This window comes from Zonotrichia albicollis, chromosome 28, assembly GCF_047830755.1.
Source record: "Zonotrichia albicollis isolate bZonAlb1 chromosome 28, bZonAlb1.hap1, whole genome shotgun sequence".
NCBI classification, from domain to species: Eukaryota; Metazoa; Chordata; class Aves; order Passeriformes; family Passerellidae; genus Zonotrichia; species Zonotrichia albicollis.
This window is the reverse complement of record NC_133846.1, coordinates 5450560-5473991: the sequence shown is the minus strand read 5'-3', so window position 1 is coordinate 5473991 and position 23432 is coordinate 5450560. Positions and strand designations below refer to the sequence as shown.

The following is a 23432-nucleotide window of genomic DNA, read 5'->3' as shown; positions in this document are numbered from 1 at the left end:
TGGGTCTGGGAGAGGGGAAAGCAGAGGGATTGCCAGAGGGATGTGGGGTAAATTCTTCAAACCTCACTCTTCACCTTGCCCACCTTGCTGGAGGAATATGGGGTGAATTCCTTGAACCCCACTCTTCTCCTTGCCCACCTTGCCAGAGGGATGTGGGGTAAATTCCTCAAACCCCACTCTTCTCCTTGCTGTCCATGCATCCACACCCATCCTGCTCCAAGCAGCAGCTGAGAAAAAGGGAAGAAATCCCCCCACACACTCCTTTCCTCCCACTCTCATTCCTGGTGGGTCTGGGAGAGGGAAAAGCAGAGGAATTGCCAGAGGAATATGGGGTAAATTCTTCAAACCCCACTCTTCACCTTGCCATCCATGCACCGAAACCCACCCTGCTTCAAGCAGGACTGAGAAAAACGGGAAGAAACCCCCCCCTACACTCCTTTGCTCCCACTCTCCCTCCTGGGAAGGGTTAAATGGCGCTGGTTTTTGTACTTGGATTTAAAAATACAGCCAAATTCCTCAATGCCAGGAATATGGGGTAAATTCCTCAAACCCCACTCTTCTCCTTGCTGTCCGTGCATCCAAACCCATCCTGCTTCAATCAGGAGCTGAGAAAAAGGGAAGAAATCCCCCCCCCCCCCCCCATACACTCCTTTCCTCCCACTCTCCCTCCTGGGAAGGGTTAAATGGCGAAGACACTTTGTACTTGGATTTAAAAATACAGCCAAAGCCCCCGTGGCCCAGCGCCATGCAAGGCACAGGTATATTTCCACACTCGAGCCAATAACCTTCCCCGAGGGAAATTTAGGCTTTTTATGATTAAAAGGGGAAAAAATAATAGTGGGGAATTAAATATAGTACAGAGCTCGGGAACAATTAGCAGTTGCTGTTAGCGACACCGGGCCAAGTTTGGGACAAATGCCGTGGGAGCAGCGGGGTTGGGGACAGCCAGGGGGTGACACATGGGCAGGGAGGGATGCTCGGCCCTTGCCAGGTGGCCCTCGGGAGCCCCAGACCCCTGGGAGGAGCCTGCGGGGTCCGGCCACACCTCACGGGCAGGGATTTCTCCTCCCTTGGCTTTATCGAGAGCAAATGGAAGTGTTTGCACAGGCTTGTAACTCCCCTAATGAGCAAACACGGGTTAATTGGGGGGTGGAGCAGGGGCTGGGGCTGCCAGCTGTACCCTCAGGATGGCAGAGGGAAGAGCCCTGCTCATCATTTCCCATCCCTTCCATCAGCTGCCCAAGAGGTTTTGCACTGCCCAGCCCTCCTGTGTGCAGCCACCTTCAAAATCCTCCTCGGCTTGCCCCAAATCTGCTGCTTTTTCACCCATCACAGCTGTGCCCGTGTGGGAGCAGCACTGCCAGCCTCACTGGCTCAACCCCACAGGATTTACATTGCAGGAAAATCCTCCTTTATTCACTCAAGGCCTTCTCCTGCACATTAGGGCAGCACCCAGACCAGAGCTGGTCCCATCAGGGCTTGGAGCAGCCTGGAAGAGTGGAAGGTGTCAATGGCAGGAGGTAGAAATGGGGTGAGCTTTGAGCTCCTTCCCACCCCAAACCAGTCTGGGATTCTGTGACAAACGGACAGATTTCTCCAGCAGCGCTGGGATCAGATCCCACATCGTGCCCAGCCCTTGCAGAACCCCAAAGGGCTCCAGCAGGACCAGGCACAGCCTCTCCTCCCAGCAGCTCCTTGCAGAGGGGCTGCCAGGCCACGCTGTGCTTCCTCTGCTCCCAAGTGGGCCGTGCTGAGCCTCTCATGTGGCCTGTGGTCAGCGCACAGCCGTGAATGAAGGCACATCTTATCAGAGCCTGGCAGGAAATGTGCTCTGGGCACGCAGCCCACGGTGCCCTGCCAGCCCCAGGGCACGCTCAGCTCCATCCCAGCCCGGGCTGGGCTTTGGGGATGCTGTGCCAGGCAGGTTTGAAGCAGGGGGAGCAGCAGTGAGGTTCATCTTGGGGGTGGTGTGCTCTGTAAGGGCTCAGGGGAATGGCACAGAGAGAAGGGACAGAGCCAGCCCTGTGCTGGCTCCATTTCTCCCAGTAAAATCCCACATAAAATGGCTGAGCTGTGGTTTCTCCCCTCCTCCCCGGAGTTTTGAGGCAAGTTAGTGCCAATCAGCCTAATTACAGCCCTGGCTGAGCAAACCACAGCCTTGCCTTGCTTCCTGCTGAGTGACGGGCTGGGAAGGCAGTGGCCTGTGGGCTGTGCCTCCCTGTTAGCCAGGCCACCACCCCTGTCACACTGGGAATGTCCCCAAGGGTGGGGGGACAGGAGGGGCTGCTCCCCTTGGTGCACACAGCCTGCCTGGGCTCCTCCAGGTGACAGTGTCAGGAATGGGGGTGCCAGTTTGGAGCTGTTCCTGCTTGGATTACACTGAGGATGCTCAGGGCACAGCTGGAAGGGACCCTGTGCCCATCCCAGCACGGCCAGGATTGCCCTGGGCACCCTGCACACCCTGCTGGGACAGGATCATGGATGGGTTTGGTTGGTAGAATCTCAAATCCCATTTCATCCCACCCCTGCCATGGGGTATAAAAATATAACACAGGGGGCAAGCAGAGTACCTCTGACTGTCTCAGCAAGACAAGAAAAAACTTTTATGGAGAAGATACAACAAACAACCTTAAGACCGAGAAATAAAGAGCTCTAACTCCTTCGAGCACTGGGCTGAGAAAAGAGATTTTTTAATTTATGTCGGGGTCACTCTGAGCAGCTGGAAACCCCGAGATCAGCCCCATTGCAGCCCCGCTCCAAGGGAAGCAGCGCTGCGGCAGCCGGACATCACCTCCATCACCTCCTGGGATGAGTCAGGCTGTGCCAGGGCGGTGGCAGCTCCCAGCAGAGCCGCAGGGCGCTGAACAAAGGCGCGATCCCCGTTTGGAGCACAGGGAAGGGTTTAGTCATTGTGGGGCTGAGTCACTGCAGCCGGGACAAGGGACCAGGGACAGCGCGGGGTGGCAGCCGCTGTGCAGGGACTCCGCATGTAAATCAGCCTTGTGGTGGTGCCATAAACCGGGACAGGCACGGGTGGAGGGGGAAGAGCCGGAGCTGGGCAGGATTTACAGCTGAGGGGGAAAAAAGGGAACGCAAGCGGAGTGTTTAAGAATTATAGCTGATATTGCAGCGTATTTCACATGCCACCAGCAGAGCCCAAAGCTGTTTGCTGTGCTGGATGTGCGGATGAAGCAGCTGGGGATGGCCCATCCCTCGAAATATTCCAGGACAGACCTTAAAGATCCCCCAACTCCATCCTCTGCCATGGGCTGGGACACCTTCCACCAGTCCAAGCTCCAAGCCCTGTCCAGCCTCCCCTGGAACACTTCCAGAGATGAAATAGGTGCATCTGGAGGCTGCAGAGGGGTTCAGGTCATTCCCAAATGCACAGCAGGAATGATATCTGCCTGCAAAAGCAGCCCCAGCTCTCACTGCAGCCACGGCAGAGCCCATGACAGGAGAATTTCCTACCCACGGCCGCCTGCGCCAGAGCTTGAATCATTTCTGTCTTCGAGGCAGAAAGTCAGAGGATTTCCTTGAAAATAGAGCCTTTGTTTGGCAAATATTTCTCCCATCTGCTCCGGGGCTGTGAGTGCCCTTTGTTGGTTTGATGCTGGTCCTTTCCTCAGCCAGGGCAGTGCCAGTGACACAGAGGGGACCCTGTGGCCCCAGGGCAGTGCCAGTGGCACAGAGGGGACCCTGTGGCCTCAGGGCAGTGCCACCAGCACAGAGGGGACCCTGTGGCCTGTCTGAGCTGGCGGGGCAGGGAGGAACTGCTGCCTGTGTCAGAGCCCAGGTTTGGTGTGTCAGAAATACCAGGCTACATCCTTAGCGGTTTGGAATTTGGGGCACAGATCGTGGAGCTGTTCTGTGCTTTTAGAGCACCTGAAAAAAAAAATAAAAATTGGGATCTGAAGCTGGAGGCGACCGCCTGGAGCCTCCTGGCCCCATCATCCTACAAATGGGTCATAATAAAAAATAAATTAGTGTGAGTCCACAGAAAGCTGCAGAGCTCTATCACTTTCACAGGCTGAGGATCCCCATGAATATTTCATTTAAAATATTCTCCTCTGCTGGCTCGGATCACTGGAATATCCGAGTGGCTCACATTTGTAATGCAACTTTACAGCAGCTTCACCAGCCCCTGAATCTCAGCCTGGACATCATTCCAGGCCTTTCTTTCCCTCCCTGTTGGTGCAGCATCCTGCATGGAGGAGGGAGCAGGAGGTGCAGCAGGAGCAGGACAAGCCTGAGTGGCTCAGGGCAAGGCTGCAGCGAGGAGCAGGGTGATGGAAAGGGGATGGAGCTGGGACAGCTCTCCAGCGCCAGATCCCGGTTTTCCATGGAGCAGGGGAAGCCAGCGAGGCTGGCAGAGGCTTTTCATCGCACACGGTCTGTGAGCAGCTCCCCCTGCCCTCGCAGCACGGCCCTGTTTGTAACCAACCACCTTAAAATACCTTAAAATACCGCCAGCAGGATGTGGCAGCGTCACTGCAGCTGCACCGGCGTGACAAGTGACCTCAGAGAGCCGATATATACATATATATGTCTGGCCCTCAGAGGGCCCCTCAGAGGGCCAAATATATTCTTTCATAATATATTCACAGATCACAGAATGATGAGGTTGGAAGAGACCTCTCAGATCAAGTCCAACCTATGCCCCAACACCTCAACCAGACTCTAGCACCAAGTGCCATGTCCAGCCTTTTATTAAACACATCCAGAGATGGTGATTCCACCACCTCTCTGGGAAGAGCATTCCAGTACTTCATTTATTTTTTCCTAATATCCAGCTTGTACCTTTCCTGACATAGCTTGAGAATGTGTCCTCTTGTTCTGTCAGAGACTGACCCCCACTTGTCTACAGCCTCCCTTCAGGAAGGTGTAGAGAGCAATAAGGCCATTTCTAAGCCTCCTCTTCTCCAGGCTAAAGAGCCCCAGCTCCTTCAAACATTCCTCATAGGGCTTGTGTTCATTCATATTATTAATATAATTTTTTCTATAAATTATTTTATAATATAAAATAATATCTGAATCATAGTATCTGAATTATAATATCTGAGCTGCCCAGCACAGCCTGGCTGAGGTGTCTTTGCTTCCCACAGGGACAAGGAGCACGGTGACACTGAGGAAAGGCCTGGCTGTCCCTGCCAGGCCCCTCTCAGCTGCTTCCCTCAGAGGGGCCCAGAACTGTGGTGGTGCTCACAGGGGTCCCAGGACAAGGGAAGAGATGAGAATCTTGACTCCATGTTTCAGAAGGCTGATTTATTATTTTATGATTTATATTAAAAGAAAACGATATATTAAAACTAAACTAAAGAACAGAAGAAAGAATTTAATCAGAAGGCTAGCAAGGAATGGAATGATAATAAAATCTTGTGACTGAACAGAGAGTCCAAGACAGCTGGACTGTGATTGGCCATTAATTAAAAACAACCACATGAGACCAATCAAAGATGCACCTGCTGCATTCTACAGCAGCAGATAATCATTGTTTTTCTTTTCCTCAACTTCTCAGGAGAAAAATCCTGGCAAAGGGATTTTTCAGAAGGCATCCTGGTGACACAGAACCCCGCCAGGAGCTGCCCTGCAGTGACTCAGCCGGGTCAAACCCTTCCTCCCGACACCTCGGTGGTGTTTGACACTTGCCCTGGCAGAGGCTGAGCTCTAATAATAACAACCCCCACATTTTCTACAGCTTCGGGAAATCTCGGGCGGTTTTGCACAGCCTGGAGTCTATTTGGAGCTCAAGGCTTCTAAGGATGTGTCAAGGACGGAGAGTTTTGGTACCTGGGAAGGCATCACGGGAAGGGGCCGTTGCCAGGACAGCTCTGCTAAACCACACCAGCAGGAAAACAACGATGGCTGAGTGAATTTACCACTGTCATGGTCTGGATTAAACACCCTGGGGATGAGCAGGGCATGCATCTCTCACAGCCCCGATTTCAGGGCGAGCATCTCTCTCACAGCCCTGATTTCAGGGTGTGCATCTCTCCCATAGCACTGATTTCAGGGTGAGCATCTCTCTCACAATCCTGATTTCAGGGTGAGCATCTCTCACAGCCCCGATTTCAGGGCGAGCATCTCTCTCACAATCCTGATTTCAGGGTGAGCATCTCTCCCATAGCCCTGATTTCAGGGTGAGCATCTCACAGCCCTGATTTCAGGGTGTGCATCTCTCACAATCCTGATTTCAGGGTGAGCATCTCTCCCATAGCCCTGATTTCAGGGTGTGCATCTCTCTCACAGCCCCAGTTTCATGGTGAGCATCTCTCACAGCCCCAGGTTTCAGCCTGACCAGGGCAGTTTGGGTTCTACATCCCCGTTCTGTGACGTTCCCCAGGGATGGGCAGGAACACGAGGCGGGGCTGGGAAAGCCTCCAGCAGCTCAGGGCGTCTCCAAACTGTGTCCCCACACCTGGAGCAGGTGCCCAAGCCCCGGGCAGGTGCGGGGAGGGAGCAGCGAGGCCGGGCCGGCTCCAGAGCAGCCCCGGGGCGCTCAGGGGAAGCCCGGGAGCGCTGGAGCGAGCAGCGCAGCCTTTGTCCCGGCTGGGTGTGCCCTTCCTGGCATACAATTCCCAGATTAGCCCGAGCCGGGCTGCCAGCAGCTCCTGCGGCCCGTGACCGAGCTGGGAATGCTGTCAGGGCTGGGAATGTCTGGGGGCTGGGAATGTTTTGAGGGCTGGGAATGTTCTGGGGCCTGGGAATGTTCTGAGGGCTGGGAATGTCTGAGGGCTGGGAATGCTCTGGGCATCTGGGAATGTCTGAGGGACGGGAATGCTCTGGGGCCTGAGAATGTTCTGGGGCCTGGGAATGTCTGAGGGACAGGAATGCTCTGAGGGCTGGGAATGTTCTGGAATCTGGGAATGCTGGCTGGGAATGCTCTGGGGCCTGGGAATGTCCTGAGGGCTGGGAATGTCTGAGGGAAGGGAATGTTCTGGGATCTGGGAATATTCTGGGACCTGGGAGTGCTCTGAGGGAAGGGAATGTTTTCTGGGCTGGGAATGTTCTAGGGCCTGGGAATGTTCTGAGAGCTGGGAATGCTCTGGGATCTGGGAATGTTCTAGGATCTGGGGTCTGGGAATGTCCTGAGGGCTGGGAATGTTCTGGGATCTGGGAATGCCCTGGGGGCTGGGAATGCTGGCTGGGAATGTCTGAGGGCTGGAAATGTTCTGGGATCTGAGAATGCTCTGAGGGCCGGGAATGCTCTGAGGGCTGGGAATGTTCTGGGATCTGAGAATGTTCTCCAAGGTGTTGCACAGCAGATCCTCCCCTCCAAAGCACCTCACGGGTCACTGCCAGACTTGTGAACGCCTCTAAATTCCAGCCTGAGGGGGGCTTTGTGCAGGATCGGCCCGCTGGCCGTGGAAAGCCTCCATTCCGTGGGGAATTCCTGACCCTGGCTGCCCTCAGCCAGCAGCACGCTCCTCCCGCAGGCAGCGACAGCCCGGGAGAGAGGAAAAAGCCATTTCCTTCGTTCTGTGCTCCTGCAGAGCCAGCACGGGGGGACACCCCGGCGTGGGGACACCACGGGAAAGGTGCCCTGTCCCCCTCGGGACCCCCAGAGGGAAACTCTGGGACAAACCTGGCCAACAACAGCGCTTTGCTGGGTGGGGATTTTTACCCTTCTGGTATTTGCTGAGGGTGCAGGAGGTGAATCCACCCACCCAAAAAATCCCTGGAAAACCCCTGTGACCCACGCAGAACCTGTCCCTCGCTGTCCCACCGTGCTGTCCCCGCTGTCCCCTGGCCCGGAGCTGGAGCCAGCGGTGTCTGCGCCTCCCAGCCGGGTTAGCCCGGCTCAGCTCGGCTCGCTGGGAAGTCGGACAGTGCCACCTGGTGCTCCGAGGAGATTGAGAACCACGGAATCCTCGGATGGCTTGGAATGGACCTTAAAGCCCATACCATTGCAGGTGTGAAAAATGCATGTATTTTATGACTGGCTTTTGGCAAATATTAAAATTAATATGATATATGTTGTGTTAGAAAGTAATGCTCTGTTAATTCTGTTAAGCAGTGTGTTAAATATAGTTTTAGGTTATAAAAAATGTTAAAATAAAAACTGTGCTATATAGGATACTTTTTTTAAAAAGAAAGGACTCACAGCGAGATAGCAGCCACAGGACACCTGAATCTTTCAGAGAAAGAGAATTTATTGCCCTCTTATCAGAAGAAACGAACTTCTTCCTGCCTCGAAGGTGCTGTTAGGATTCAGAGGAAGAAGCTGACACTGACCAGACAGAATCCTGTGTTTGAATGCAATTTATGCATCATGTATGAAGTGTATGAATATGCAACAGGCTGTTGCTTTTAATGGTTAATCCTTTGTTAACGCGGGTCCTTTTTCAGGCTCATGCTGCCCAGAAAGAGATACCTGGATGTCTGTAACTCTTTGTCTTTATTGTCTCATATTGTCCTAATTCAAAATATCCAAATTATTATTACTCTAATTGTATTACTATTTTTATAACCATTTTATTACTATTAAACTTTTAAAATTTTAAAAACAAGTGATTGGCGTTTTTCACAGCAGGGACACCTTCACTGTCCCAGGCTGCTTCCCTCCTCAGCTGGGAGGGATGGAAGAACCTCCAGGACACCCCTGGAGGGCCAGGGCAGAGCTGGGATCAGTTTTGCTCGTAGTTCTCCATCCTTAAACCTTTTCCAAGGCCTGGGATCCTCCTCAGAGCATCCCTCACTCTCCCCATCCTCTCACCCCCCTCACCTGAAGCCCTTTGCTGTCAGCTCGTGTTCCAGAGCCTCTTCCCCAGGGACACCTCTGCTTTTGGGGGCCCTGCACCTTCACCTGACCAAAACAAGCCCAAAACAAAGGACAGTGACTCCCCCGAGCTGTCACCTCCCCTCCCTCTGTGGGAATTGAACTTCTCTCGAGAATGGCTGAGAGAGGATCCTCATATTCCAGATATTCCAAAGCCAAGGGACCCATTCCAGGCAGGAATCCCAAAAATCCCGTGGCACAGCAGATCCCTCGGAGCGCTCCTGCCGGTCGGGTGATGCCATAATCGCTCTCGGGCTCTGCCCAGCCCCAAAGCTCCGCTGCTTATCTGGCATTTGCCAGCCCCACCAGCCGCCCTGGCAGCGGCCCAAGCAGCGAGGAGAGGAAAAGCAGCTGAGGTTCAGATTGCTGAACCCTCCAGGGCTGAATCTCTCTCGAGCTGCTGCGATTTCCCCAAAATCTCCGCGGATTTCGAATTCCCTGAGGCGCTTGGTGGGAGCCGCCTCTGCCACCGAGGACTATGGGGTTTTTTTCCTGCTGTATCGATACAAGTTCCCTCCCAGGAAAAATAAACTCTCAAATCGTTACTTTAACCGGGCTCTCAGCCTGGCAGAGGAGGAATTTAAGGTGCAGCCGTAAGGAAAAGCTCCTGGAGAAGCCAGGGAGGAGGCGAGGATGCGCGGGAGAGCGGATCTCCGGGGATGGCACGGGCTGTGCGGTACCAGCCCCGCACCCTGCACCCCCCGAGCCGCAACAGGGACCGGGAGATGCTTCAGCTTCCCCAAGGAACCCCCAGAACCTCCCCAAAAATCCCCCGGAGCTCGGGGGTTGGTGCCTCTAGAGGGAGCTGAATAAATCTGAATAAAGCGCGGCTCTATCTATGGTCACTGGGGTTGGGTTTCTACTTGAATTTTTTTTCCTCTTCTTCTTTTCCCTCCTCCTCCTCGGCCCCGCGCGCTTCCTTTGCCCGGGCGGGAGGCAGGAAGGGAGCGGCCGGAGGGATGGAGCGGGTCCCGGCAGGGATGCCGTAGCTCCCGGGATATCCCGACCCGCCGGGACGCGGTGAGTGGAGTTTTCTCCCCGTTTCCCCCTCCCCAAACTCTCCCGGGATTGGTTATCCCCGTTCTCCGGGCCGGGATGGGATGGGCAGGGATGGAGCGGGGTGCGGGGTGCGGGAGGGGGGACAGGGACAAAGTTTGCGGTGGGTGTGAGAAACCCCCGGGCCAGGGCTGGAGGTCCCGCTCCGGGAGGGTCGCTGCCCCAAAAAGGGAATTTTCCCGCCCAAAAAGGGAATTTTCCCTCGTTTAACCGATATTTTTTCCACCCGGGAGGTGACAGTGCCCGCGGCATCAGTAGCGCAGGGCCCGAAGGGCTCAGGGCAGGGGACACCGGTGGGCACAGCTGTCCCCGCCGGGGATCGGGTGACACCCGTCCCGCCATGCCCGAGCGGTGACCCGGACACGGGCACGGCGCGTGGGGCTGTGCTGGCCCCGCCGGGACCCCCGAGCACGGTTTGGAGGTGACCTTGGCTGGATGGATGGTGGGGGTCCTGTGCCCACCCTGGGACCGTGATGAGTGGGCAGATCCCAAACTTGCAACAGAACTGGGGCAACCCCAAACTCTTCAAACCCCGAACTGTTCAACCCTCAAACTGGGCAAGCCCCAAACTGGCCAAATGGCCCCAAACTGGCCAATTTTTGCTGCCCTGGGTCAGGGGCAGGGGGAGAAGCGGCCCTGGCCCCGCTGGCCGGGCAGGGATGGGGTCAGGGATCCTGTGGGATCTCTGTCCTGCAGGATCGCTGCCAAGGCTCGTCACAAGGGATGCTCCATCAATTTCCTGGCATTCATAACAGTCAGGGGGTGATTCCAGAGCCCCTGGCTGGGCTCGGATGCTTTAACCCCTTGCAGCCTCCTAGAGGATGCTCGTAGTGTGGATGAGACCCTGCAGCCCCCTGACACCCTCCCTTTGAGCCCTGACTCACATCTTGGAGGGTTTTTATTTCCTGCAGCCCCAGGCTGTCTCTGGGTGTCTGGGTGTCACCTCCTAGTTCACACCCTTGTTCCTGTAACAAAGGGGGAACGGGGAAGCTGGGAAGCAGGAGGAGCACGGGCAGCAGCTCTGGAAGCTGGAGAGGATGGCCTGAGGCACCCTGAGCCCTGCAGAGATGGGCAGTGAGCTCTTCTGGGAGTCCACATGGGCATTTGGGGCCGGTTGAGGGTGGTGACAGCAGTGACAGGGCCTCAGCATCACGTGTGTCAGAGAAAACAGCGCTGCCAGGGGCCAGAAGGAAACCGAAAACAAAGGACACCGCAGGGCTTCCGAAATGAAACTCGAGTTGAAAATCGTGAGTCATTTGCCTCTGGGCTCCTGTGCTGCACAGGCAGCAAAGTGCTCCAGGAAGTCCTCACTCCTCACTCACCCATCCCAGGCAGGAAAAGTCACCATCACCCCTGGCAGCCCTGGGCACCCCTGGGCACCCCTGGGCAGCCCTGGGTCTCTGTGGGCACAGCCCTCTGCCCCACAGGCCGAGCTGGAAAAGCTCCAGAGGATCCTGAGCTCTATGCTGGGTGCATGCACACCCTGCCCAGCAGTGGCACTGGGGGGTACAGAGGAGATCCCCACTGTTCCCACGGCTCCAAGGAGCTGCTCCCAGCTTGGGAACAGCTCTGAGTCCTCCCAGTGCAGGTGGGCTCGGCCATGGGCTGGGATGGCAGAGGGGGAAGCACAGGGGGCTCCTGAGTGGAGGAGGAGATGGACACCATCCAAAGGATCTGTACATCCCAGGGGATGGACACTACCAAGGGTTCTGCAACATCCCAAGGGATCTGCACCATCCTAAAGGGTGGACACCATCCAAAAGATCTGCACATCCCAGGATAGGGAATTCTGTGATTCTGAGAGCCAGGAGAGGCAGCTCTGCAGCTGATTTGGCCAGTGCCCAGCAGCTCTCCCAGGGATTTACCCCTGGTCCCAGCTGATGATCCTCACTGCCTTCTCAGCTCTGCCTTGGATGGGGATGTTTGTGCTTGGGGAGGAAGGGGGCAATCCTGCCCTCCATCCTCAGAGTGTAGGAAAAATCAGCATTTCCATCCTGCTCACCAGGCTCAGGCCCCTGTGCAGCTGTGCGGGACCTTGTGGTTTTCCCAGCTTTGCACTTCCAGGCCCCATCCCACAGCAAATGGGCTGTACTTCCATTTCTTTTGCCTTCTGAACAATCTCCAGTTTGAAGCCATGAGCTTGAACCACCTTGTGCACTTCTCCCATACCCATGGGTGGTTATTTATCCCTACCCAGCACTTCTTTATTTTTGTCCAGGATGCAATTTAAATTTTGGGGTGTCAGGAATTGTGTTTCAGCTTTGGTGCAGATGAGGAAAGCCCCCAGCTCAGCCCTGTGGAAGTGTGGGCTGGGAATGTGCTCTGGAATGTCAGACAGCAGCAAGGAGCTGCCCTGATCCCATGAATCCTGACAGGAACTCTGTGGCCTCAGGCAGCTCTGATGAGCCCTGAACTGCAGGTTTAGGACACCTGTGAACTTCAGGGAAAAGATGAGCTTTGTGTTTAGTTCTCATTTATTTAATTTTCTTATTTTCTGAGAGGGGGAATGTAAAGAACAAAGCGAATTCGAGGAAATTGGAGCCCTGGAGGAAATCAGGGCTCATCTCATGAAGATGTTGTCAGGCAGCTCAGTGTGGTCACAGCCAGGGAGCCTCAGAGCTGCTGGAATTTTTGTTAAAGACTTTTGGAAAGCTCTGTGGGCTGGGCTGAGGAGGAGCTGGTGCAGCCCACAACTTTTAGAAGCAGTAGGGAAGTCCATTAGAGGTGTGAGGTCTCTTTTAATAACAAAAATGACATCAGCACCCTCCTTAGAAAAGGAAACCATCATCAGCATCCTGGTAGAAAGGGAAACCGGGGAGGTCAGAGTGCACTCAGAGCCCTCCTGTGTGTACAGAATGAGTGTTCTGCAGGGGAGGAGCCAGCTCTGGCAGAGATAAAAGCGCAGGGCTCTGCTCCTCGGGTCGTGAGGGACCACAGGGCTCCTCCAGGCACTCACCATCTCCACCCCCTTCCAGGTGGAGCTGCCATCCCCAAACCTCTCTGCAATGGCCTCAGGGAATGAGGGGAATGAGGAACGCCGGGGGAGCCACGGGCTCAGCTCAGGTAAAGGGTTCTGGGGGCTCTGGGTGCTCCCCTCCTCTTCAAACTGTTGTTTTTTAATTCATTTCCCTGCTGTGTTCCTTTGGCAAAACGGGATTTCCTGTCTCCAGGGCTTTTTGCAAGGCTGGGGTAACAGATCTGCTCTGTAAGGAACTGGATTGAACTGGGAGGTGCTCAGAGCTTTTGGGAAATGCTGGGAGCATCCTGGTCTAGAGGGAGGTGTCCCTGGGTGGAATGAGGAAAGGCTTGATGTTCTCTTCCATCCAAAATAACCAAGGATTGTGTGCTTGGCATTGGATGGTCAGGGTGGGCAGCAAGGTGGGGTTGGAGGCACGGAGAGAACAAAGTGCTGGGAGCTGTCTGGTGTTGTGCATTTCCTTCCCTGAGCATGAGAGAGCGGGAGGTGTTTGGGATTGAAATCACAGAGGAAAACACAGATCTCAGTCAGTTGGGGTGGCCTTGGGGTGACACCAGGTGCTGTGTGCCCTGGCAGGGCAGTGGTGACAGGCTGGGCCACTGTCCCCATGTGAGCCCAGCCCAGCCCTGGTTACTGGGTGAAACTGGGAATGGGGCTGGCAGGAAAAACCCTCAGCTCAGCCCAGCAGGTGAAGGGTGGGACACGGTGACTCCTGGTGCTGCTGGGCAGGTGAGGAGGGTAAATCACACACAGAGCAGACATGGAGCAGTTCCTCCCTTCCAGAGATCCCTGAGCAGCTCCAAACCTCCCCTTGGCACTGCTGGCACTGTTTGCCACCAGGCAAACCCTGACCCCAGATCCCTTGGGTGGGAGAGATCCCAAGAAATCCCAATGGGAATAGCACCTGTGGGAAGGGGGAAATGTGTCCTCCTGTCCTGGCGTTCCTAAAAATAGCTCCAGGGATTTTTTTTTTGGTGCAGAGATTTCCTCTTGTGTCTGGCTGAGTGTTGGCCCTCCTCTCCCTTAAACTCTGACTCAGTTGGTTTTATTTTCTTGCTCTTGGAACGTCACAGACTGCCACTCTAAGAAAGTGAAAGAGAGCGGAAATCTGGAGATCTGTTTGCCAAACAAACCCTTATCTAGGAACAGAAAACAAGCCCTGGAGAAGTGTCAGATTTCCCTTCAGCTCTGCTGGTGTGACCTAAGCAGGGCAGGTCCAGCCAGGACAGGGAGGTGGGAGCAGCTGGCAAAGCCTGTGAGGAGCATTTGGTGGGATTTGGGGTTTGGGGATGGGGTGTGTGGGGCAGCATTGCCAGCACAGCTGTGCCCTCACTTCCCAGCCCTGGGCAGGAAGATCTCAGGATGGAAATGCAGATTCTGGAGAGCTGTGTGGCCAGTCTAGACAAATGTGTGGGTCTGGAGAGAATTGTGAGGGTGTAGGGACACCTGTGTGGGCCTGGAGATGTTTATGGGGGGATAGGGACATGTGTGGGTCTGGAGAAGGTTGTGAGGGTGCAGAGACACCTGTGTGGGTCTGGAGAAGGTTCTGTGGTGACATGTGTGGGTCTAGAGAAGGTTGTATGGAGACAAGAACAAATGTGCGGGTCTGGAGAAGGCTTTGTGGGTGTAGGGACACCTATGTGGGTCTGGAGAAGGTTGTGGGGAGACAAGGAGGCCTGTGTGGGTCTGGAGATGGTTCTGTGGTGACATGTGTGGGTCTGGAGATGGTTCTGTGGGGACAGGGATACATGTGGGGGTCTGGAGAAGACTGTATGGAGACAAGGACAAATGTGTGGGTCTGGAGGAGGTTCTGTGGGAATGTCCCCTTCCAAACCTGAGAATGGACAGAGATGGCCTGATGTCTGTCCGTGTGTCCCTGCAGAAGGCTGCGTGGCAGAGGAGGCTGAGGAGGTGTTCCGCAGCTACGCCTTCTACCGCTACCAGCAGGAGCGCCAGGAGCGCGGAGCGGAGCTGCCGCCCGACCCCGAGATCGAGCAGATCCAGCAGGACCTGGAGAGGTAAATCCCTGCTCCCACCCTCCCCCTGAGCCAGGCTGTGCTCCAGAGCCTGGCCTGACTCCCCCTGTCCCCCCAGCACGGGCAGCCAGGTGGGGCAGCGCCTGGCCATCATCGGGGACGACATCTACCGGCGCTACGACCCCGAGTTCCGCACCATGCTGGAGAGCCTGCAGCCCACCCGCCACAACGCCTACGAGACCTTCACCAATATTGCCTCCAGGTAAAGCCTCAGAGCTCCTGGCGTGGGCTGGGGGCTTCCCCTGCAGGAGAAGGGAAGGGGAGGTCAGGTGTGGTCAGTGCTGTTGGTTAAACCCACACTCTGAGCTTCACCCTCCAGCCCTCGAGCTTCCCGGGGTTATTCCTGTGTTTTCTGCCTGTCTGCACTGCTCCTATCATTGTGCCCTCCCAGGCACAATGGGGTCCCTGGGACCCCATTGTGGTCTGGGGTCCCTCAGAGGATGTCCCCCATGCCTGTCACAGCTTCCCCTCTGGGGCACAACCAGCTCCTGCTGTCCCCTGCTCCAGGCTGGGACATCCCAGGGAACAGCCCCAGCAACAGGCTTTGGAGGTGGGATGGTCACAGAAATCTTGGAATCATGGAATGGTTGGGTCAGGAGGGACTCCTGACCTGAGGGTCAGAAGACCATCTCAGTCCAACCCCTGCCATGGGCAGGATGCCACACACGAGGTGGCTCAGAGTCCCCACCCAAGCTGGTCCTCATGGACACCTTGGTATGGGGGTGGCTCCATGGGCTGGCAGAGCCTGCAGGTGACACCCAGAGCCTGCAGGTGACACCCAGAGCCCACAGGTGACACACACAGAGCCTCCTGCAGGTGACAGCCACCCAAAGCACAGTGACAGGTGAGGAGTGAGGGCACAGACCTGGAAAATTTCCTGCCAGGACTTCCGAGGGAAGTCTGGATTGAGGAGGCACCAAGGGGTTGTGTGGCCACCCAGGTCAGACAGGACAGGTCTCTGGGCTCCTGTCAGTGCTCCAAACACCTCTGGCTGTGACAGCCCTGTCCCTGTGCTCGGTGTTTGTGTCTAATTCCTTCTTTTCTCCAGTGTTTAACTCCTTCCTTTCTGTCCTTTTCCTGCTCCCCTATCCGGGCAGCCGTGCTGGCTGAGGCGGCAACGCACGCAGGTAAATTAACCCCTGTCCCTGTCCTTGTCACACTCAGGTAAATTAAATTAACACCTGTCCTTGTCCTTGTCACACTCAGGTAAATTAACCCCTGTCACACTCAGGTAAATTAAATTAACACCTGTCCATGTCCTTGTCACACTCAGGTAAATTAAATTAACCTCTGTCCCTGTCCTGGTCACACTCAGGTAAATTAACCCTTGTCACACTCATGTAAATCTCTCTCCTGTCCTGGTCACACTCAGGTAACTTAATCCTTGTCACACTCAGGTAAATTTGCTGTGGAGCTGCTTTCTCCCAGCAGAGTTTGGATTCCCATGGAAAATTCTGAGCGTGGCTCCATTTCTGAGTCACTTCTCTCAACTCCCATGAAAAGATTTTCTATAATATCCAACCTCAGCTTTTCCTGCTGCAATTTTGGGGCCATTTCCTCAATGTTGACTGCCCTGCTGAAGATTCTGTGGTGTAGGCAGCTGTTCCAAGGCTGGCCAACGCTTCCAGAAGAAAAAAATTCCAATAACATCCAACCCAAACTTTTCCTGGTACAATATGGGGCCATTTCCTCAATGTTGACTGCCCTGCTCAAGATTCCCCAGCTTGTTCCAAGGCCGGCCAACCCTTCCAGAAGAAAAAAATTCCAATAATATCCAACCCAAACTTTTCCTGGTACAATCTGGGGCCATTTCCTCAATGTTGACCCTGCTGCCCTGGCCAGCTCCAAGTTGAGAGCTCAGGGCAGGAATTCAGGCATCTCCTGGGGTTTATTTTTTTTGCAGCCTGTTTGAGAGTGGCATCAACTGGGGCCGGGTGATCGCCCTGCTGGCCTTCGGGTACCGCCTGGCCATGCATGTGTGGCAGCACGGGGTCAGCGGGTTCCTGCGGCGCATCGCGCGCTACGTCGGGGAGTTCATGCTGCAGCACCGCATCGCGCGCTGGATCGCGCAGCAGGGAGGATGGGTGAGCGGCCGGGGGCAGCTCGGGGCAGGTTTGGGGCAGCTCTGGGCAGGTTTGGGACAGGGGGTGGGTTTGGAGGCAGCTTTGGGGGCAGCTTTGGGGGCAGCTTTGGGGGCAGTTTTGGGGGCAGGTAGCAGGGTTTGAGGACAGCTTTGGGGGCAGTTTTGGGGCAGCTCGGGGCAGCTCTGAGGCAGGTTTGGGGCATGTTTGGGGGCAGGGGGCAGCTCGAGGGCAGGTTTGGGGGCAGGGTTTGAGGCAGTTTTGGGGGCAGGTTTGGGATAGCTCTGGGGGCAGGGGGTGTGTTTGGAGGCAGGGGGCAGCTCTTGGGGGAGCTTTTGGGGCAGGTTTGAGGCAGCTCTGGGGCAGCTTTGGGGGCAGGGAGCGTGTTTGGGGGCAGGCGGCAAGGTTTGGGGGCAGGGAAAAGCAGTGGGGGCAGTTTTGGGGGCTACTTTGGGGGCAGTTTTGGGGTAGCTTTGGGGGCAGTTTTGGGGTAGTTTTGGGGGCAGAGGGCAGGGTTTGGAAGTAGGTGGCAGGGTTTGGTGGCAGGTTTGGGGGCAGCTCAGGGGCAGGTTTGGGGCAGGGTTTGGGGGCAGTCTTGGAGCAGCTTTGTGGGTAGGTTTAGGGGCAGGGGGCAAGGTTTGGGGGCAGGGGCAGTTTTGGGGGTAGGTTTGGGGCAGGTTTTGGGGGCAGTCTTGGGGCAGCTTTATGGACAGCTTTAGGGGCAGACACCAGGGTTTGGGGGAAGCTTTGGGGGCAGCTTTGGGAGGAGGCAGCAGGGTTTGTGAACAGCTTTGGGGGCAGCTTTAGGGACAGTTTTGTGGCAGTTTTGGGGGCAGAGTTTGGAAACAGGGGGTGGGCTTGGGGGCAAGGGGCAGGGGTTGGGGTTAGGGGAGCCCGGGCAGCTGCGGGAGTCAGGGATTGGGTGTCAGGGGAGTCAGGGATTGGGGGCAAGGGGCAGGGTTTGGGGCAGTTTTGGGGTCAGGGCTTGGGGACAGGGGGGTATAGTTTCGTGGTCAGGAGGGCAGGTTTGGGGTCAGGGGGCAGGGTAGCTGAAGGGGTCAGGGATTGGGGGCAAGGGGCAGGGTTTGGGGGTCGAGGACACTGCCAGGACTGACCCCCCCGTGTCCCCTCCCTGGCAGGAGGCCGTGCAGAACCTGGACAATGTTTACGTCAAGTACCTGCTGATGGTGGCCGTGGTGGTGGTGCTGGGGCACCTGGTGCTGCGGCGCTTCTTCACCTCCTGAGGGGGGCACCAGGCACCCCCTGCTCTGCCCCACACCCCCGCGGCTGGGGGGACCCCAGGAACCCCCAGGAGAGAGCATGGCTGGGGGCTCTGCAGGGCCTGGGGGCTCTGCACCCCCAGGAGAGCAATGGGGACAGGGGGGGCTCTGCTTTGTTGGGTTTGGTGCCTCAAAAAGGGGCTGAGGAGGGCACATGTCTGGGAGGGGACATCTCTGGGAGGTGACATCTCTGGGATGAGGCATCTTTGGGATGGTACATCTCTGGAATGGGTTGTTTCTGGGAGGAGACATCTTTGGGATGGGGCATTTCTGGGAGGGGCATCCCTGAGATGGGGCATCTTTGGGATGGGACATCTCTGGGATAGGTTATCTCTGGGATGGGACATCTTTGGGATGGGACATCTCTAGGATGGATAGGGTGTCTCTGGGATGGGACATCCCTGGGATAGGGTGTCTCTGGGATGGGACATCCCTGTCCCCCCAGCTGCTGTGGAGAAGCAGAGAGGTGTGACAATGCCAATGTGGCACAAAACGCCCCAGTGGCAGCGTGTGACAATGCCAGTGTGTGCCCCTGGTGGGTCCTGTGCCCCCGGGGCAGGAGCAGAGCCCCCTCCCCATCACTGACAGCTCCATCCCTGTGCCCCAGGGCGATCCCAGCCCTGGCTGCTCCAATCCTGCTGCTCCTGAGCCCAGCACTTGAGCCTTTCCCAGCACTTTGGGCCTTTCCCACCACTTTGAGCCTCTTTCCCAGCCTCTCCGTGGACAATCCCGACCCTTTTCCATGCAAACCCTTCTGGCTGCAGGCCTGCATCTCCCCCAGCACTAAAACCTGCAGTGCCAGGACTGGCAGGGTCCCTGCCCTCCTCCTGCCCCAGTTGGGCTCCCTGGCTCTCACTGGGAGCCACCGGAGCTGCAGTTACCCCTGGAGCAGGCACCAGGCTCCTCTGGGCAGGGATTGGTGCTGGTTCTGTTCCTGACCATGCCTGAGTGATTTTGGGGTGAGCCAGCTCCTCTCCCCCATCCCAAAGCTGATTTCTGCAGAGCAGGGAGTTCAGGCTGGGTGTTCCCTGTCCTGCCCAAGCTGCAGATGAAGGATCCCTCCCTCTTCTCCCTCTGCAGGCTGAGCAGGACCAGCCTGGATTTTTAACTCTCCCATTTCTCCTGTCCCTGCCTCTTTTTTTTTAACAGAATAACCAACTTTTGCAGCTTGCTTCCATAGCTGAGCTTGGCATTTTGCTCCTGGCTGCTCCCTTTTGGGAATGCTCTCAAGAGAAAAGCATTAAAATATTTCCTGTGTTATTCCCACTGCTGCTCGGTTCTGCAGGGCAGCAGAGCTTGGCTGTGCTCAGGTTTTGTGGCCACAATTCAGATTTTGTGGCCCCCCCCGGCTGCTTTGTCCCCTTGCAGATCCATTTCTCCTCACCAAATTCCCCTTCCCATGGTGCCACCTCCTCTCCCGGCTCGGGAGAAGTTTAATCTCGAGTTTTACCTCGGGTTTAAAGCCGTTTCTCTGCTGTGAACCAGTTCAACCAGTACGATCCGCGCTTCCCCCTCCTCCCCAGCTCCTTTTTGGGTGCAAACGCCACCAGATGGAGCCTTGTGGCCACGATGGGTACGAGCCACCGTCGTTATTTCCCCCTTTTTTTTTTTTCTCCTCAATCGACAAATCATCGTCGGTTCTCTGCTTGGGTTGTGTCCAGCAGGACTTGGAAAAAATAAAAATCAGCTTTAATTCGCTGCTTCAGACACACTCCTGGACCTCCGGAGGATCAGGGAGAGCTTTTGGTGCTCATTTAATTCTCATTTCCCAGCTAAAGCTCCCCCTTGCAGCTGTGAGGCCATAAAGGAGAATTTTCAGATTTATGGGAAAGGACTGAGCCTTAGGGAAGCCCAGGACAGGGGGGAGAACTCTTCAATGGGTGCTGTACAAAGGAAAAAATTCCTTTTTGATCCGTTTATCTCAGGGGATTCGCAGAGGGAGGAGCTCTCAGGGTGCCAGGGCCTCTCCTCCCTCGGCGCTCTGCTCTTTCCTGGGTGGAAAAAAGCTTGAACTGGGACTGGGAATGCTGAACTGGGGCTGGGAATGCTGAACTGGGGCTGAACTGGGACTGGGAATGATGAACTGGGACTGAACTGGGGCTGGGAATGCTGAACTGGGACTGGGAATGCTGAACTGGGGCTGGGAATGCTGAACTGGGGCTGGGGATGCTGAACTGGGATTGAACTGGGACTGGGAATGCTGAACTGGGGCTGGGAATGCTGAACTGGGGCTGGGGATGCTGAACTGGGGCTGGGAATGCTGAACTGGGACTGGGAATGATGAACTGGGGCTGAACTGGGACTGGGAATGCTGAACTGGGAATGCTGAACTGGGACTGGGAGGGCTGAGCTGGGGCTGGGGATGCTGAACTGGGAATGCTGAACTGGGGCTGGGGGTGCTGAACTGGGAATGCTGAACTGGGACTGGGAATGATGAACTGGGGCTGAACTGGGACTGGGAATGCTGAACTGGGAATGCTGAACTGGGACTGGGAATGCTGAACTGGGACTGGGAATGCTGAACTGGGATTGAACTGGGACTGGGAATGCTGAACTGGGAATGCTGAACTGGGAATGCTGAACTGGGACTGGGAGGGCTGAACTGGGAATGCTGAACTGGGATTGAACTGGGACTGGGAATACTGAACTGGGGCTGGGAATGCTGAACTGGGAATGCTGAACTGGGAATGCTGAACTGGGACTGGGAGGGCTGAACTGGGAATGCTGAACTGGGATTGAACTGGGACTGGGAATGCTGAACTGGGATTGGGGGTTCTGAACTGGGACTGGGGGTGCTGAACTGGGAATGCTGAACTGGGACTGGGAGTGCTGAACTGGGACTGTGCAGGAGGAATTCCCTCAGGAGGATTTATCCAGGAGGATCCATCCAGGAGAATTTCTCTAGGAGGATTTCTCCAGGAGGAATTCACCCAGGAAAATTTATCCAGGAACAATTCATCCAGGAGAATTCATCCCAGAGTTTAGGGTGGTGCATGGGAAAGGGCTGAGAACCCAAAGGAGTTTTATTTTTTTCTCCTCCTGAGCCTCTTTTTACACCTTTTGAGCCTCTTTTTACTCCAACTGAGCCGATTTGAGGGCTGTGTTTGATCCCACCCTCTCCCTCCTGAATGAATTTTTCCTGGATAAATCCTGGATGCAGGAGCCTGTCCCTGCTCTCTGTCCCCTCCCCAGGCTCCAGCTGTCCCCAGGGCTCTAAGGGACACTTGGTGGTGGCTCTGGAAGGGTGGGACAAGGACACAAAAGTTGTTTTTCCAGGGGGACAAGAGGGGGAAATGCACAAGTTGTCCCTTTGCACTGTGTGGGACACGCTGGGGTGGCTTTGACCTGCAAAAAACAAGCAAGAAAACCGAACCAAAAGTGTGTGTTTTTACATATAATCTGTTTTTAAATGATGTAATATATAAAAAATATCTATCTATATCAAATAAAAATGGTACACTGAGTGCAAACTCACCTGGCTGTGTGCAGGGTTTGCTTCCAGAAGCTTCCAGGAGTTTTGCTCCTCACTCCATGAGCTCTCCAGCCTCAGCTGCCTCCTTAATTCTGGGATTCCAGGTCTCCTTTAGCTTTTTTTCCAGAGTGAGGAGCTAAAAGGGAGAGAAATCTGCTGCTGCTGCAGCTCCTGGTGCCATCCCTGAGCTGCAGAGCCTCCCTGGAGAGGATTTGGGGATGGAAAAGGGGAAATTGGGGTGGAAAATGGGAGATTTTGGGGGTGAAGAAGGGAGAATTTGGGGATGGAAGAGGGGAGGATGTGAGGATGGAAGAGGGAGAAATTTGTGGGATGGAGAGGAGAAATTGTGGGGATGGAAAAGGGGAAATTGGGGTGAAAGATGGGAGATTTTGGGGATGGATGATTGGAGATTTTGGGGATGGAGAGGGAGATATTTTTGGGTTGGAGAGGGGAATTTGTGAGGATGGAAGATGGGAGATTATGGGAATGGGGAAGGAAAGATTTTTGGGGTGGAGAGGGGAAATTGTGGGGATGGAAGATGAGAGATTTTGGAGATGGAAAGGGAGATATTTTGGGGGTGGAGAGGGAAATTTGTGGGGATGAAGAGGGAGAAATTTGTGGGATGGAGAGGGAATGGGGAGGGAGATATTTTTGGGGTGGAGAGGGGAAATTGTGGGGATGGAAGATGGGAGATTTTGGAGATGAAGAAGGGAGAACGTGGGGATGGATGATGGGAGATTTTAGGGATGAAGAGGGAGAGATTTTTAGGGTGGAGAGGGGAATTTGTGAGGATGGATGATGGGAGATTTTGGAGATGAAGAGGGAGAGATTTTTAGGGTGGAAAGGGGAAGTTTTGGGGATGGAAAGGGAGATATTTTTGGGGTGGAGAGGGGAATTTGTGGGGATGGAAGATGGGAGATTTTGGGGATGTCCCAGCAGCTGCTCCACCTGCCCACGGGTCGCTGGGCTGGGTTTTTGGGATGCCAGGATTGAGGAACAGGATTCCTGGCAGGATTAACCCTGGGAATGTGCTGGGAGCAGAGCAGAGAGGGAAGCTCGGGATGAAATCTGCTGCAGGAGGAGCAGGGGGCTCAGCAGCAGATTAAAGATTGGAATCCAAAGGAATTTATCCCCCTTCAGCCCCTGGGGTTATAAATAACCAAAATCCTCCCCCAGCTCTGCAACTTTGGGATCTCCAGAGGATTCCCAGAGCCTCTGGGAGAGCAAAGGGTGAAATTCAAGGGAGGAGAAATGGCCCCAATTAAAGAGGCAGCCGCTCCCCTAATCCACTTTGTGCCCTGCCCCAAACCCAGATCCTGCTCCTAATTAAATCGCCAAAAAAAAATAATAATTAAGGGCACGCTGTCAGTGCAGTGTTTGCCTTTGGCCATTCAGATTTGGGATTGACCCCAAACAGAAACCAGGACCTGGTGCCAAGGGAGAGATGGAGATGGGATTTGAGTCCAAAACTGGGTCACACCCCAAAAACCCCAAGTTTTGTGGGAATAAAGGATTTTCAAACCCCAAAACCCCTCAGTTTTGTGGGAATAAAGGATTTCCAAACCCCAAAACCCCTCAGTTTTGTGGAAATAAAGGATTTTCAAACCCCAAAACCCCTCAGTTTTGTGGGAATAAAGGATTTCCAAACTGCAAATCCCCCAAGTTTTGTGGGAATAAAGGCTTTCCCAGGTAATTGCCAGGGCACAAAGTGAAAGGCAGTGGACAGGAGTGGGAGAACACTCCTGTTTCTC

At 55.1% G+C, this 23432-nt stretch overlaps 1 protein-coding gene across 1 annotated transcript; it reads left to right on the top strand.

The window, feature by feature from the left end:
• Positions 1-9650: 9650 nt before the first annotated feature.
• On the top strand, positions 9651-21922 carry BAK1 (BCL2 antagonist/killer 1). Its single transcript, XM_074528133.1, has 7 exons — positions 9651-9799; positions 12811-12898; positions 14695-14830; positions 14907-15050; positions 16752-16932; positions 18069-18535; positions 18620-21922. The coding sequence occupies exons 2-6, from the start codon at positions 12841-12843 to the stop codon at positions 18171-18173; spliced, it is 624 nt and encodes a 207-aa protein (XP_074384234.1). The 5' UTR covers positions 9651-9799; positions 12811-12840; the 3' UTR covers positions 18174-18535; positions 18620-21922.
• Positions 21923-23432: the final 1510 nt, after the last annotated feature.